This window comes from Microtus pennsylvanicus, chromosome 3 (genome assembly GCF_037038515.1).
Source record: "Microtus pennsylvanicus isolate mMicPen1 chromosome 3, mMicPen1.hap1, whole genome shotgun sequence".
Lineage (NCBI taxonomy): Eukaryota > Metazoa > Chordata > Mammalia > Rodentia > Cricetidae > Microtus > Microtus pennsylvanicus.
The window spans coordinates 44938250-44952587 of NC_134581.1; the positions used below are offsets into that span (position 1 = coordinate 44938250).

Sequence of the window (14338 nt, forward strand, 5' to 3'; positions counted from 1 at the left end):
TCCCACATATGTAATTCATAGACTGGTGCTTTCTCCACTTAATGATCAGTAACTATGAAAAATACAAAAGAACTTTATCAATTGAAAGCAAGTAATTAATTAAAACAATAGTTTCCATCCGGTGAATATTTTAGTATAAGACGCACTTACATTTTATAGTTTTTTAAATAAAGAACTATGTCACATATAAGCAAACAAACAAAAAGCAGAGGCTGGTATCACAAGTTTAATATATTTTAAATGTAAACATACATTCAAGTAGCACATTTAAAGAATAATATAATAGATTTTCATTTCTTAATCTCTAGTCTTATCTTCAATGGTATACTATTAACTTATTAACTAAAAATATATTACTTAATGTATCCCCCAATATAGTCAATACCATACTTTCTATACTGTAAACTGGGTTATAAAGCAACAATGTAAAATGTCTGAATCACAAACAAACCCGAATGTTTGGGAATTCCTAATAATAGACCTTGGCTTGAAAGCTACAGACAGTGATTAAGGAAAGGTTCTTGGATATTTCCAGTTGACTGCTACAAACCCCCACACCCAGCTGACAGCAGCAGAAGGTGGTCAACCTGATGATCCACTCCCCAAAGACTCAGCCTGAGCTGAACCAAGACCGCAGCTCCCAGTTACCGCTTCAACACGGAGAAAAGAAATTAACACCAGCGAGGAGAGGATGCGCACACTCATACACACACACTTTCACACCGCTCCAGAACCTTCCCTGCTGTACTTATTTGTGCTTGGAGGAAGGTTTTCAAAAATCCCTTTCTCGAATCAGGTTTACACTGCGTTGATTCTCAAAAACAAGAAAAGTGGCTTTTAGCAGTTTGAAAATGGCAGTTCCATCAAAGCCATACTGTGATAATTTTCATTCAGTTTAATGTCCATGGTTTCACCCTAAGGAAAATCCCTTGCATCGCATCAACCTGCAAAGTCTCTACTGGCATCGTCAGTTCCAACCTATTTTATGCATGAAGGGACTCCTTCCTGGAAGGAGAAAAATGCAGTAGATGCAAATATTTCTCTACCGTGGACAAAGTTCTAACCAAGGAGCTGTGGTGTTCTAGACAACAGCCAGGTGTGGCGCAGCTGAGGTGAGGCTGGACTGTGCTTTTTAGTGTCATTTCGGGAACTTGTGGACATTGACTCAAGCCTCAAGCCTGTGTCAAAAAGTTTCGGAAGTTCTGACCTTCTGAGAAAAAAAAATCTGCAGCAATCAGAAGCAAGAAGCAGCAGGCTCCTGGAGTTGCACCAATTCCCCTAAAGAGAGCGGTTAAAACAGTTACGCTGTCCCTCAGTTCCCGTGTCTGTCCTGCCTACCCTTTATTTAGTCAAATCCTGTCCAGCATTTTACTTTCACCAATAAAGCATAAACTGTGAAAGGAAATTTTTATTTAGCTAAGCAATGGTTTTTTTTAAAAAAAAAAATGGGTTGCTAGTTTTTAAAACTTTATTTCTAAATATTCTATTTTAGTTTTCACTGGTGCAATATAACCAAATGTATTCATTTCCCTTCAACAACATTAAACTGTCAAGGGAGTTCTACTTAATATTAGAAAATTATTTGTAGTAGTATTGGGAAAATGTTGACATAGAATTTAACTGGGCTCAGCATGCCCCATCAAAGGTGAGAGTAGGAATCTATCATAATATAGGAACCTTTAAAATAGATTTTACTGATAAGGCATCCAAAAGAGAATACACACTTTTAAATAAATAAAAAAGTGTATATACATAATATGATACATAGAGAGATGAAATGACCCCTGCTGATTTTAAGGAAGTCCCCATTTATCTGCCTTTGATTGCAGTCATAAACGTAATACAGCTCGGTTTTGTTTGTCCCACAATCCCTTAGCGCTAGTGGCAGCCACACGAGCGTACCACCATGTTTCTGTACTTCTTCAGAATGACATTGGAGCTGTCATCAAAGTACAGGACAGAGATGGCATTCAATTTGGTCGGAGCACAGCAGGGCTTGGGAACGTGGTCAGGAAACATCAGGTGTACCTGGCAAAGAAAGAACATAAAAAGGGAAGTGTGTCTTTTGGAGAAATGGGGTAAACATTTTACTTACAGCTTTAAGAATATGATGTTGAGCCAGGCGGCGGTGGCACACACCTTTAATCCCAGCACTCGGGAGGCAGAGGCAGGTGGATCTCTGTGAGTTCGAGGCCAGCCTGGTCTACAAGAGCTAGTTCCAGGACAGAAACCAAAAGCTACAGAGAAACCCTGTCTCGAAATCCAAAAAAAGAAAAAAGGAAAAAAAAAAGAATATGATGTTGATGTCATGACTCTCTGACAGGCATTTGACATCTGGCTCCTTTATATACCATAGATGACTTGGAGACAGGGACTGCTCGAAAGGATGCCTTGTCAACCAACAAGCACTAAGAATCAACAGTTCTACATATTGGGGGCTTGAATTGAGCTCATCAGATAAAGCAAGCTCTGTACGGAGTACTGAGTGGAATTTTTCGGGGAGGCGGAACAGGACACTTAGTAATGACCTGCTTTAACTGAATAGCTGTCTTCTGTGCCCACTACAAGAATAACAGAGGCTGTGGACTCAAGTTGGAACAGACACACTTGGACTACAGAAAGTTTTAAGTCTGCAGGATATTGTAGTAGGATAGTTAAATCATGCCTCACAAACAGTATCTCAACTCTTAGTCCTACGTAGAAAAGACAAGCTAAAAACCACAATGAAGTAAAATCTATACTGGTTTTGCCTGCACTCGGGACCCTTTTTCTCTTACTGGGTTGCCATGTATAGCCATGATATGAGGTTCTGTTCCCAGTCTTACTAGGCTATGTTTGGTGGATATTACCAAGAACCTTCTTTTTTTAAAGAGAAACAGAGAAGGAGTTGATCTGGCCTAGAAAGGGGAGGTAGGAGAAGATACTGGGAGGAATGAAGGGAGGAGAAATTGCTCTAGTCAGGATGTAATGTATGAGAGAAGAATAAAAGTTAAAATAAATCCAATACTTGTTTTAGAGCAATGATATCAGCTCTTCTTCATAGAATTTTTTTACTGGACTGACTGGAGCTTAACATGGTCTTTCTTTCCCTACGCACTCCTTAGACAACTGCCAAAGAAACAAGCTGAAGTTGAAGCGAGGGGTCCAGAGAGTTTGCAAATTGAATATCCATTCCCTTAAAAGACTGAAAATGTATGGAAAAGTAAAGCGCTTAAGTAAAAGCTCGGAACTCATTTTAATCAGACTGGCAGTTTGCCTGTGTGTTATAATAATTGAGCCAGAAGCCAGAATGTGGTTCCCACCTACTCTGGCCCTTCCCCCAAAGGGGTTTATGGGAAGTCCCCTTGATGAGCCTTAAGGGATCCACAAAGAAGCAAACATGGCCTCTCAGAGTTTTGGCTCCACAGTCTCCTGGCTGAGATGATATAGGAGGCTTGCATGTGAGCAAAAGCACCGGATAAATGAGCAGTTCCACATGAACTTGAAATTTCCTAAGACCTTGCAAAACTAAAAGTCACAGAGCTTTTACAGATTTCAGATACAACTTCTATTCCTCATCAGCTTGATCTCCCATAACCCTAGCAGGCGTGATTGATAACCCCCAAGGTTTCAATGGCCTTAGCAGCCTTCAAAAGCAGCCGCTCCAAGCAAAATGGATTGTTCTTAAATGATTCTTCCAACGTATTCGTCATAAAAATGCTCTTCTGTAACAAAAGGTCTGACTGCCTTCTCATTCCACGTCCTTCACAGAACAAATGCAAGAATATTTCCAACACCACAAACACTGAAGTCCCACTTGCCCTGTGACCTTCAGGTTTGGAATGATATGTCTTCTCTACAGGATAGTAAGTAGCACAGATAAAGATCTTCTAACTTCACATCAGGGTTTCGTTTTGTTTTCTCTTTGATACTACTTCCAGACTATAGCCATAAGAACCAAAATACTTATTTATATATTTATGAGGGAAAAAAAAACAAAGTAAATAAGAGGATTATTTGACAAAGGATTTTTTTTTTTTACAATCAGTATTCATGTTCAGCCTGAGGGAAATTTGACAAATTGGCTACATATCTAAGAAAGCAAAATTCTGCTTCCTTCATCAGGCATTAATACTCTGCAAACAAAAACAGATAAAGAAATTTGAGAAATAAAGTAGCATCATTGTATAAGCTGTCTTAGTTAAGGTTTCTGTTGCTGCAATGATGCACTGTGAACACAAGCAACTTAAAGAGAAAAAGGTTTATTTCATCTTACAACTTGTAGTCCATCATCTGAGGAAGTCGGGCAGGAGTCTGGAGGCAAGAACTGAGGCACAGGCCATGATAAATGATACTTACAAGTTTACTCCTCACGGCTTGCTCAGCCTGCTGTCTAGTAGCACCCAGGCCACCAGCCCAGAGGGAACTCATCCAGCATGACCAGAGCCCTTCCACATCAACCATAACCAAGGAAATGTACTCCAGGCCTGGCCACGGGTCAATTTGGTGGGTGTGGCGAGGCAGGGCACATTTTTTTTCATTGAAGTTCCCTCTTCCAAAATGACCCTACCTTGTGTCAAGTTTAAATAAAACTATCCAGCACATAAATTAACAGTAGCTGTTTCTCTCTGTCACTACATACGTAGTGGTCATGACTGCTCCTTCAAAAAAGGAATCATGAGCATGCTTCTCCGTCTCCCGGCAGGTCTGAGTAGAGTACCCTTGCAGAGCCTAGCTGCTCCCTATTGCTCAAGAATATTAACCCGTGTTAAGAAGTGTTTGTGAAGTGAGGCATAGCTGACTTTAATTCTCCCCAGGGATTTAGTTTATGCCTCAGCTACTGTCATTAAAGTAGGCTTTCTCATGATAAGGACTTTTGTTTTTTGAGACAGAGTCTATCTATGTAGCCCTGGTTAACCTGGAACTCACTCTGTAGACCAGGACCTGCCTTTACCTCTAAGTGTTGGGATTAAAGGCATGTGCCACCACTGCCTGGCCCAAAAGAACATTTTATATGTGGCTGCCTATTAAAATGCTTATTTGCTTTCTTGTCCTCTCACTGATTTTTTTTTCCAAAAGTTTATAAAACTCGTGCTTATCCACCATAGACAACATTTCAGACAAGCCAGGAAAGTCTACAGTGTCTTTTAAGTCGAAGTGGTACAGATAAGCATCAAGTGATGTGAGAGGTCCTTCTGTCTATGTGTTGCTTTTATTAGTTAATGAATGAAGAAACTGGCTTGGCCTGATAGGGCAGAGAATAGCTAGGTGGGGAAAACTAAACTGAATGCTAGGAGAAAGAAGGCAGAGCAGAGAGAAGTCATGAAGCCACCAGAGACAGACACATTAAAACCTCGCTGGTAGGCCACAAACCTCATAGTAAAATATAAAATAATAAAAATGGGTTAATTTAATATGTAAGAGCTCACTAGGAATATGCTATCCTGATTAGCCAAGCAGTGATTTAATTAATACAGTTTCTGTGTGGTTATTTCAGGAGTCCGGGCAGCAGAGAAACTGTTGAACAGTTTGTAGTGGCCTCCTACTACAATCAAGGAATTCAAATACTTGATATGTCTGCTTATAATTATATTATATTTATGTGAGTCCTTATTTAAAAACTAGTTATTCTATCCATCGGCTTTTAGGTCTAAATGGGTCAAAGGGAAAGGTAAACTTGTTTGGAGGAGAGGTTACAAAATCAGCCTCCCTTACACCATAGGGTCGTTCTGCCAACAGCAGACAACTCAGCTTCCATCAGTGCCTTGTGGCTCTACAGCTGTGTTCTCTACTTTTTCTCCTAGATAGATAATTATGGTTTTCATATTAACTCAGACACTAAATAGCAATTCTGTAACTTAATCTGGTGCACCTCCTGAGAGACTGCTTGCTGTCTTCCAGCGGCTACCTTCTGACACATGAGTATGTGGAGAGAGGTTGGCTTGGGTTCATTCAGCAGAATACAATCACAGATCCTCGAGTCAACAATTCACTGTCTTAAGCACAGGAACATGCTGAGGTTACTAGAAATACAAACATTGCTGAATATCCAGAAGTTTGGAAGAAGAAAAAGGAAAGATAAATTTCTTTTTTTAAATGACAGAAAGATAAGAGGAACTGAGGAGAAAGAAAACTCAAGTGAATATATTCTACTACTTATACATCATGTTCAATGGCTGTAAGAGCAATGTATATAAAGAACTTGCTTGAAATAATTATGTCAAAACTCTCAGATGAAGTTCAGTGCAGCTGTTACTCAATGTTTCAGCAAAGACGACTAGTAAATTGCTAGTTTAAAACATCTGGATGATCTCTGTGTAATGATGAAAGCCATGCAGAGGAGCAACTTCACTTCATGACTTCAGTTTTCCCAGCTGAATTTGTCCCAATTCTGAGACCAGGGTTATTGATTCAAGCCAATCTGAATTTCTTACTGTACCCACAATTGCTACCCTACCCCACCCCCGCTACAAGTTACAAAGGAATTTAAAAACTTGAAGTTGATAGTTACATTTTCTTTAAAACCACTCTATACTGTGTTTTTATTAGAACCAGATTCTACCCCATAAGCATAGACCTTACCAGAGTCTGGACTATGGCATGGTTGGTGGCGTTCATGTGGGCATTAAGTGGAAAAGAACATTCTCCATCACAATAGAAGGCAGCATACCCTTCTGGTGCTATAATCCAATCCTGAAATGCACAGAATCAAGAAAATTCACATCATATAAGTGACAGTAAAACAGATAATTCTTAAGGAGCACTAAAAGTCCAGCTTAACCTACATCCTTTCATTTTTAATTGACATTTACAATAAAAGTATAAATATTTTTACAAGAAATGGTCATTTCCAATTTCTCCCAAGAGGTTACTATATAAAACATAGTCTACATTAATCATTCTGTTTTTGAGAATAAAACTAAGATCATAAAATAGTGTTCTAAATATTATTTAAACTGGAAATGATTAACTCTGGGACATTCAAGTGAACCACAAAAAGTAGGGAGTGGATGAAGTCCTGAGTGGATCTGTTCCTGACAGGAGCAAGGCCATGTCAAAGACCCCAGTGACTTAGAGAGATAGCAAGGCCGTGCCTGAAATAGGCTCAGAGGAACAGCAAGGCCTTCCCTGGGATAGGCTCAGAGGAACAGCAAGGCCTTCCCCAAGTCGAAGTAATAATGTTGACAACATGTGCAGAAAATATCGGCCGCAGCTCCTCCTCCAGGACAACTGCAGCTGCCACTGCTCCCTCCAGAGACCACGAATGAAGATTATCAGTTAGTCCACCTTAGCCTTCTTCATCTGTATATAATAAGCTCTGAGTGTCCCGGCTACTGCTGGGACAGCTTCATCAGAATACATGACCCATCTGATCCCAACATTTCTGTCTGTCATTTCTTTATTCCCAGCCACCCTAGTCAGGTCAATACAAAAGCCCTGCAGGCCAAGGCAAATGGTATCCAATGTGGGTCCTTGACCGCAGGGAATTCACATCAGTCAAGCAGGGAAAACGCCAGTGACGAGTGCAAGCATGCAAAATAAAGTAGGGGAGGGGGAGCATTTCTGCAAGTTGGGCGTAAACCATGGGATGAGCAGGCTATAGAGACTGTTATATGTTCGTGCTTTGGAGGAGTTTTGAAGAATCAAAGAAATAAGGTAAAAAACATTCCAACTGCATCAGGGTTTAGACTGTGCTCTGGAGACATGTCCAGAGGAAAGGAACTATGAGGATGCCCTCTCCCAACCTGTGGCACAATTGCACCTTGGGTCTGGGTTGCAACAAGGTTTAAGGGGAGGTAAACTCGCTCCTTGACAGCAAACTTTGTTTAGAACAAGAGATTCAGAGGACAATACCAGTGGTTTTGACTCCTTTCCTGTGTTTGGGTGACCTGATCCAGACTCAAAATGAAATGTCAGAGGAGAAAGCATGAGACCTGGGGCTGGAAAAGAACTCAGATGATGGGGTAGAGTCTTCTGTTTTGTGTTAATTTCATTGGTTAAATAAAGAGACTGCCCTGGTCCTATAATAGGACAGAAAATTAGGTAGGCGGAGTAAACAGAACAGAATGCTGGGAGAAAGAAGCTGAGTCAAGGAGTCGCCATGATTCTCCCACTACAGGCAGACGCAGGTTAAGATCATTCCTGGTAAGCCAGCTCGTGGGCTACACAGATTATTAGAACTCAAGAACAATGGCAATGGGTTTCTGATCCTACTGCCCGCACTGGCTTTGTGGGATCCTAGGCAGTTTGGATGCTCAACTTACTAGACCTGGATGGAGGTGGGGGTTCCTTGGACTTCCCACAGGACAGGGAACCCTGATTGCTTTTCGGGCTGAGGTGGGGGGGACTTAATTGGGGGAGGGGGAGGGAAATGGGAGGCGGTGGCAGGGAAGAGACAGAAATCTTTAATAAATAAATAAATTTTAAAAAAAAAGAAAAAAATTACAACCATTTTGAAGTGGAGATGCTTAAGCATCCAAAATAAAAATTTAATCCTGAAGTTTCTTAGGAGAAAAACCAGAGACACAGGAATTTTTCCACTCAAGTCAAGCCTCCTCCATATATCAACATTTCATAAATAAAAGGTGTGTATCACAGATTCAAGCATTTCTATGTAATCTTTTTAATAAAGTCTGTGACTGTTCTACAAAAAAAAAGAAATGGGTTAGGTCAATATGTAAGAGCTAGCCAATAAGAGGCTGGAACTAATGGGCCAGGCAGTGTTTAAAAGAATACAGGTTCCGTGTAATTATTTCGGGTGTAAAGCTAGCCGGGTGGCAGGACACAGCCCGCCGCTTATTACTACAGTCAGAAGTTATATTTCTGATAGAGCTAGTGATTGTGCCAATGCAGAGCAGTCCAGTCCAAGAAGTCCACTGGATCCACAGACCCACCCAGCAGCTGCGTCACATCCTTCCGGACCTGGTTTTATTAATCACTCCCTCAATTTTGGAGGCCACTTCTCTAACGACCTGATGTCCCAATGGGTCCCAGTCAACTATTTGAAATGGGCTATGACTTTACTCAAATGTGTTTCTCCTTTATTATTTTCTTAGGTATTTCTCTCAAAGAGACCTGGAGAGCCACCCTGCTATGGAATGGTACACATGTTAAATTAAAAAAAAAAAAAGTGGAACTCCTAGAATTTAAGGCCTCTATCGAATACAACAGCTCTCATAGCCCACCCCCACTGAGAATCTGCAGTGCACATAGTATTTATTAAATGGGTCCCTGGCTATACTCCCTGAAGACATTGCTTGTTAGACACCATTCAAGTACACAATGTCAATGGCATTAATGTCATTCAGTGGGCCACTAATGGCTCCATAGAAGTAATAATACAGTGTATTGGCATTCACCCAATCTCCAACTAGACAAATGACCATATATAGAACTATAACAATTGGCAGCTGTCAACCTTTGTAGTATTACCAGTTGGTCAATTGATGACCTCAGTGTGGATAAAGGGGGGTTACAGACAGATACCAGATAGGATTTGATATGTCACACAGATTGCCAGCACATATGTGTGACAGCAACTCTTATAATGAAAGCAAATATAATTGGGAAATAATTAATACCCACTTCTGGAGTGCTTGAACACACCATAACAATACTGTAGATATGGCCCAAATGCATTGTATACCCTGGAATTGCAAAAGGCTTATAGCCAGATTGTCTCCACTGCTAAGACTGCAAAAGTGAACTTTGATGAGGTTCAAGGCTCCAATCACTTTAATTTGTTAAAACTTTCCTTGTTTTTGTGTTGGTCAGAATGGCTGTTTGTTCTTCCTTTAGTCAGCCTTACTGCCTGGTATTGGGCATTGCAAAAACCAGTTTGGTAGTAAAAGTGAAGACACCCTGAACATCTAAGTAATAAGAAAGGGGGAAATATTTAGAGCAGGTAAAACTCAGAGTGACTGTATATTACGATCATGGCCTTGTCAAGACCCCAGGGCCTCAGACTCATGGGAATAGCTAGGCCTTCCCCTGGAATAAGTACAGACATTGTCAGTGTATACAGAAAATATCACCTGCAGTTTCCTTCTCCAGAATGACTACAATGTGAGTCTGCTCCCCTCCAGAGATCCACACACACAAAAACACACATACCTAGACACCCTTCCCTTCTTCATTCAAGTTCTATAAACTAAGTGCACTGAGTTTCTGGGGTACTACTGGCGCATCTCCATCAGAGAACACAGTCAAGCTGATCCCAGATTTTCTGCATGTGTATCTGTCCTTTCTTCACCTGTTGCCCTGTTCAGGTCAAATATCAAAACTACATAGGTTTCAACAATAAAAGACATAGAGAACAAAACTGAGATAATTCTCTTCACTGTTAGACAACACATTTCTAGCGTAAGAGTCTTCCAGACCAATGAAGCTTTATCATCTGCTTTATTCGTGTTTTTCTTTTTATTATTATATTAATTTACAATGTTTTAGACAAAACAAATTACAGCAAATTCTTGAACACTGTATGTGAAAAATTTCTAGGAAATTAAAAAGTGTCCCATGGAATATTTATTATGATTTCCCCACCCTCAGAGAAACAAAACTCTGTGTGTGATTATGAATTATTATCTGTAATGAAAGTTTATTCATAAAATTGGATGTTTTGTGAAGCAGAGGACATCATCACTCTAGTGAAGGGACAACCTACAAAATGGGGTAAAGTCTTTACCAGCTATACATTTAAAGGAGTATTAATTTCTAGACTGCATGAAGAATCAAAACAATTAAACATTAATAAAATTAACAACCCAAATAAAAAATTAGGAAAAGAACTTTAGTTCTAAAACAAAAATGGCATACAAATATCCATTTTAACCAATACACTGAAAACTGAAACTTTTTTGAAATTTCAACTTACCCTAGTTATAATTCCTAAAGTAAAAACAAACAAAGAAACAAAATGTTGGCATGAATGTGGGGAAAGAGGAACATTTATTCACTGCTGGTGAGAAAGAAACTGATGCAGTCACTATAGCTATCACCACTGAAGTTCCTCAAAGAGCTTAAAGTAGACCTACCACATAATTCAGCACAGCACTCTTGGGTACACCCAAATAAGTCTAGATCCTACTATAGAGATGCTAGTCATCCATTTTCATTGATGTTCTATTTACAATAACCAGAAAATCAAAACAACCTAGTTGTTGATTGGTTGATGAGTGGATAATAAATATGTAGCATATTTATGTTACTGAATATTATTCTGCTGATAATATAATGAAATTAACAGGTAAATGGATGATTCTGGAAGTACTCATTATGAGTGAGACAACCCAGATCCATAAAGACAAGCATCACATGTTATCTTTGAATCTTTAGATGTGTGTATTTTACTTGAAATATCCAAGGAAGTTGGGAAATCACAATGGGCTACGGGAATGAACTTTTAAGAAAAGTAAAATGCAATGTTAAATGTGACTAGTGGAACCAGAATGGTTAAATTAAATTTGAGTGGAAGGGGCAATTTCAGGGTAGAGGAGAGTATATATACATTAAAGACCTTTTCTCAAATGTCATATAGAAACACATCACTGTAGAAACTTCCTATGTATAACATACATACACATACATACACAGAGAGAGAAAAAGAGAAAAGAGAATCAAAATGGAGTTACTCTAAACAATGACCCAACTTGACAACACAAGCTAAAATATAAAAAAGCCTAGTGCAAAGAATAGATTTCTTCTTTAAGAGTTGTTTACCAGTGAGGTTCCAAAGACCTCCAAACATTGCAAGCTATTATCTGTCAGTGTTCTTGGTTGCCTTCCAGAACTTGACAATAAGACTTTGTTGATCATAAAAGATGGAGAAACCTAGTGGCATAGACCTGGATGCTTCATCTCTACCAGCTAGCTTCACAGTGCTAGAAGGCACTATCTTTATTATTGAAGAAGGAGAGTAATCTTTAATCTTACCCAACGCTGAACTGCATCAGATAAAATGATGACTGGCCTGCCAAGACATGCCCCCGGTACAATAGTGGCCCTAACGTCATGGAACTAACCAACCATTTTCTAGCTGGATATATTACAGTCCACAAAATGAAACCTACCTGGCACCAATATTTGATCCAGAACCTATGGCAAGAGAAGTCATAGGCTCTAGAGGATAATCTACTGCTATTCTGCTGTTAAATGGATACAGCATTACCCTAATGACTGGTTGTTATACCCATAGCCTATGGTACCTCTCAGTCCTCCTCAGAAAAGTTTGCATTGCAGTAGATAGTAATCAACGCAGAGATTCGCACTAGACAAGGTGCAGAGAGTAAGAGACTATAAAATGATCAGTCCTAAATGGAACATACAGCCACTCCCTCCCAAAGCTCAGGGGGCATTGGGGAAGTAGGAGCAGAAAGGTATTAAAAGCCAGACGCTGTGGATGATTACAAGGGAGCAGTGTCTTCTGGACACAGTAGGGTAAATACACAATTTGGAGTAGTTGTGACAGTATGCACAAGACCCAAAGCCAGACCAAATCTCAGCATGGACAGGGAAATTGTACATATAATCCCAGCCCTAAACAAGTTGCTAGTGCCAACTGATTGCCAAGAGAGGAAGAGACCATTTTCTCTAAAAGTGTATCTCCTGAGAAACTGACCATAGGCCACTGAAAGGTGCACATACAAGAACATTTGAGCTGCACAAATTTGTCTCAATTTTTTAGAAGGAACATGAAGTTGGAGGGGTGAGGAAGGGAAGTGGATCTGGGAAGAACTTATGAAGGAGAAAAATATGATCAAAATATGTTAGACGAAATTTTCAAAAAACTAATAAAATACAAAATAACAAAAATAAAGACAATAAATATTAATGTACATTTCCATCTTAATATTATTTTATAACCTTGTTTAATTTTGTGACTATAATCCTATGAATATTGCTCAAATACTGAGAAAGTGTTGTGATAGAACACAAAAGAAATATAAAACTTTGTATCAAATTGTTCTCAGAGCCATAAGAAATTATTTTTTTTCTTTCTTCTCTACTTCATTTGTGAAACACATTAAAAACATGATAATATGAGTTTTGAGTGAAAGAAAAAATTTTGGGAAAACCTGCCTTATGATTTAAACTTAATAGTTGAAATTTCTATTTCCTAGACAGAACCGTGATCCTACCAGAGTTAATGTAGGTGTTTATACTAATCCAAACAATCTTCATAAAATTAAAAGCTCTGCAGGTGCTGTGGAGATGACTCAGTGCTGGCTGGGCAGGCAGGAGGACCGAAGTTTGGATACCCAGTACCCAAGGAAAATCTGGGAGATGCAGAACATGTCTATCATGCTTGCTTATAATCCCAGGATTTTCCACATTGGAGTAGGAGACATGACAATCTCTGGCCTTTGCTGGCAGCCAGCATACCCCCCAAAGACTATGAGCTCAAGATGCAGTGAGAGATAAAAATTTCAAAGTGTAAGATGGAAAGCAGTGGAGTGGGGCATGTGCTGGTCTCTTCTGGCCTGCACACATGCTCACAGACATGCACATGCATTTGTATACAAAGATAATGAATTAATAAATTTTATTGTATATGCAGGGCCTGGTAATATATGCCTATACTCCCAGTACATGGGAGCCTGAGGTCAAAGTAGCATTCAAAGACATCTTGGGCTGCATAAGGAGACTCTGACTCATGCGAAACAAAAGACTTGGACAGTCTTTATCCATTTTCAAATGTTAAGTTTAAGAACATTATATTTCCCCAGATGTTTGTTAAACCTAACTCATTATGTTCCAATGACAAAATAATAATAAGGAAATGAAAATGACATGTGTGAATCACATGCTGAGTAGTCTTCAAAAATGGCTATTACATTGGAGCAATTACTAACAAAGACTCTGACTTGCCAAGGATTTGAGATAAAGCAGAAAAGAAACACCTAAAGTGAACCAGCTTACCTGCCATCCCAGATCCCGGAAACTCACATAGAGCTCATGCTTTTTGCAGGCTTGCTTTTGTTCACTGGTGTTATAATCTGCAGATTAAAGAAAAACAAAAACTTACATTTTAAACAAATGACTGCCTATTAGGTATAGAAGTATACAACTTGTGTTGCGAGATTATGAATAAGGTTTCTGGAAGAGATTATCTATGTTAAGCACGAGTTTGATTCTTTTTTTCTCTCTAAATTATTTTTATTGCCACATTACAGATGATGCAAACTTAAGGATAACACAAAGTTTAAAACAAAAATTTCAAAATGTTTTCACCTATGAATATATTGGTTTAATATTCTTATTGTTATTTTGACATGATATTTATAGTATACCATGAGGCAAAAGTAAACTGGAATGGCACAGTTGAAAAGTATGGAATCTAGAATTGAGTAAAAACAGA

At 39.2% G+C, this 14338-nt stretch overlaps 1 protein-coding gene across 1 annotated transcript in view; it reads right to left on the reverse strand.

Moving 5' to 3' along the window:
* Positions 1-206: 206 nt before the first annotated feature.
* The window catches only part of Bmp5 (bone morphogenetic protein 5), a 122125-nt gene continuing 107993 nt past the window's right edge, over positions 207-14338 (reverse strand). Inside the window, exons 5-7 of the mRNA XM_075965225.1 lie at positions 13900-13976; positions 6562-6672; positions 207-2028 (exon numbers count right to left, since the gene is read on the reverse strand). Coding sequence (XP_075821340.1) covers positions 1879-2028; positions 6562-6672; positions 13900-13976 — 338 coding nt within the window. The 3' untranslated portion in view covers positions 207-1878. The remainder of the gene's footprint in view (positions 2029-6561; positions 6673-13899; positions 13977-14338) is intronic.